General features: G+C 46.8%; 1 gene segment (V, D, J or C); it reads left to right on the forward strand.

Annotated features, from left to right (window-relative positions):
* Nucleotides 1–780: 780 nt before the first annotated feature.
* On the forward strand, nucleotides 781–1,299 carry LOC121024872 (immunoglobulin heavy variable 3-23-like; the record flags this gene model as incomplete). The annotated part of the segment is given in 2 exon segments: nucleotides 781–1,091; nucleotides 1,195–1,299. Coding segments are annotated over 2 exon segments (416 nt in total), but the record flags the coding sequence as incomplete, so codon positions are not given.
* Between the last annotated feature and the right edge of the window lie 1,102 nt (nucleotides 1,300–2,401).

Below are 2,401 nucleotides of genomic sequence, written 5' to 3' on the forward strand. Positions count from 1 at the left end.
AAACCACCTGTGATTCTACACACCATCATGAAAATGCATGCAAAATAAATAACAAAATTATACAAGTGAAAATGGCACAGAATAAAGTATTTTGGGTTACACTTCAAAAAGAATGTAAAATACTTGTAGAGTGAAAATGATCTAAGTTGATGAAAGAACTGTAAAAATGCACACAGGACTGAAAATATACCTGTACTCACTGAATACAATTATTCATATTGTCACAGCACCTAACACACCCTAACCCTGTCGTTCATTTTTAAAGAATCAAAGCTAACACTGGAGCTTCATATATATGTCAGAGAACATGCAAATGGGGTCCTCTCTTTCTGATAAAACCAGCCCATCCCAGACTCTGCAGCTGGGAGAGCAGCCCCAGTCCCGGGAGTCCCAGGTGTTCCCATTCTAGATCAGGACAGAACAGACACCTCACCATGGAGTTTGTGTTTGTCTGGGTGTTTCTGGTTAATATTTAAAATTTTTTTTCAACGTTTTTTATTGATTTTTGGGACAGAGAGAGAGGGAGACACAGAATCGGAAACAGGCTCCCGGCTCCGAGCCATCAGCCCAGAGCCTGACGCGGGGCTCGAACTCACGGACCGCGAGATCGTGACCTGGCTGAAGTCGGATGCTTAACCGACTGCGCCACCCAGGCGCCCCTCTGGTTAATATTTTAAAAGGTAATTCATGGTGAACGAGAGACGCCGCGTATGTGAGTGGATATGAGTGAGACCAATAGATGTGTGACAGTTTCCTGATCAAGATGTCTTGTGTCTGCAGGTGTCCAGTGTGAAGTACAGCTGGTGGAGTCTGGAGAAGACCTGGTGCAGCCTGGGGAGTCCCTGAGACTCACCTGTGTAGCGTCTGGATTCACCTTCAGTAGATATGCAATGAGCTGGGTTCGCCAGGCTCCAAAAAAGGGGCTGCACTGGCTCGCATATATGTATGATGATGGAAGTAGCACAAGATATGCAGACTCCATTAAGGGCCAATTCCCCATCTCCAGAGATAACCCCAAGAACACGCTGTATCTGCAGATGAACAACCTGTGGGCCAAGGACAAGGCCACATATTACTGTGCAAGAGACAGGGTGAGGGGACCTCGCTGGGAGCCCAGACACAAACCTCCCTGCAGGAGGGGATCAGCACCACCAGGGGGCGAACACTATGCACAATTCTCCTTTGTGTTGCCAGGAGCAGGTGAAGATGGAGGTTACAGGCAGGTTTTCTCTCAGGGTCCGGGGCTTCCTGTCCACACAGCAGTTTCTCCAGGGAGCCTCTCTGGTCACAGGATTCTGAGTTTATCTATTAACTCTCTGAATTAACAACTGTGTTGTCATAGGAAAACTACCCTAACATGCACAAAGACACAGTTGTTTGCATTGCTTACTCCTGTCCCTCAACATGAGTGAATTACAGATTTCCTGAGTCACAATAGCTGAACACTTACATGAGTCCCAGATGCATTCCCTGTGTAGTCAGGACCACAAGCTCCCACAGCTCCTCATTATCTTCACCCAGCCCTTGTCCCAATCAAACAACGTGACACTTCCCTCCTGGCACTTGCTACTCAGGACTTTAAATGAGCTACAGCTTTATTCAATTCCTCTAAACAAGAGATAAATCATCTCCATGTATTAGTCAGGATTCCCTCGAGCAACAGAACCCAAAGCACATTGGTTTCCATGACAAAATATGTTAAGAAGTCCCATGATCTACTGTCACAAGTTGGGGAGCCAGGAAAACCAGTGGTATAATTCTCGCCTGATTCTGAACTAGTGTCTAGTCTCAGAACCTGCAGAGCCTATGATGTAACTCAAAGAACAAGGGCAGGAGGAGACCAATGTTCCAGTTCAAACAAGCACATGGGAAGTAAAAATGAGGGAATATTTCCTCCCTCTGCATCGGATTCTACTCAGAACTATGATGGAATGGGTGATGCCCAGGAAGAAAGAAACCATGGATGGAAATGCCAATCTCTTCTGGAAACTCATCACAGACATACACAGAAACAGTCGTGAATCTGGACACCCATGACGCAGTCAAGATGACACATAAAGGTAATCATGACAAGTCAACCTGCTGTAAATGTTGAGTTCAAAAACTGAAGACTTAGAAGTCCATGCCATCACTGGTGAGGACCCTGGTGGACATAGCAGTGCTCTTGTGGAGAAGGAGCCCTGAGGCCCATAAGGACTGCTGCGGTGTGAGGATCCCCTGGGTCATATCGGATGAGACAGTTACCTTCTTGGAGTGCATTTGGGAGACAGGGCATTGCCTCTCATGGGGCAGGAGAGCTGACAGGCACCATTGCACTGCCCTGGTCATTAGCATAGGAGCCTCTGCTGAGAAAAGCTAACTGAACGCTCCCTTCTTGTTCTTCCTCACCATGAACTCCAAG

Source organism: Herpailurus yagouaroundi, unplaced genomic scaffold (assembly GCF_014898765.1).
Source record: "Herpailurus yagouaroundi ecotype Mexico unplaced genomic scaffold, PumYag 67268, whole genome shotgun sequence".
Lineage (NCBI taxonomy): Eukaryota > Metazoa > Chordata > Mammalia > Carnivora > Felidae > Herpailurus > Herpailurus yagouaroundi.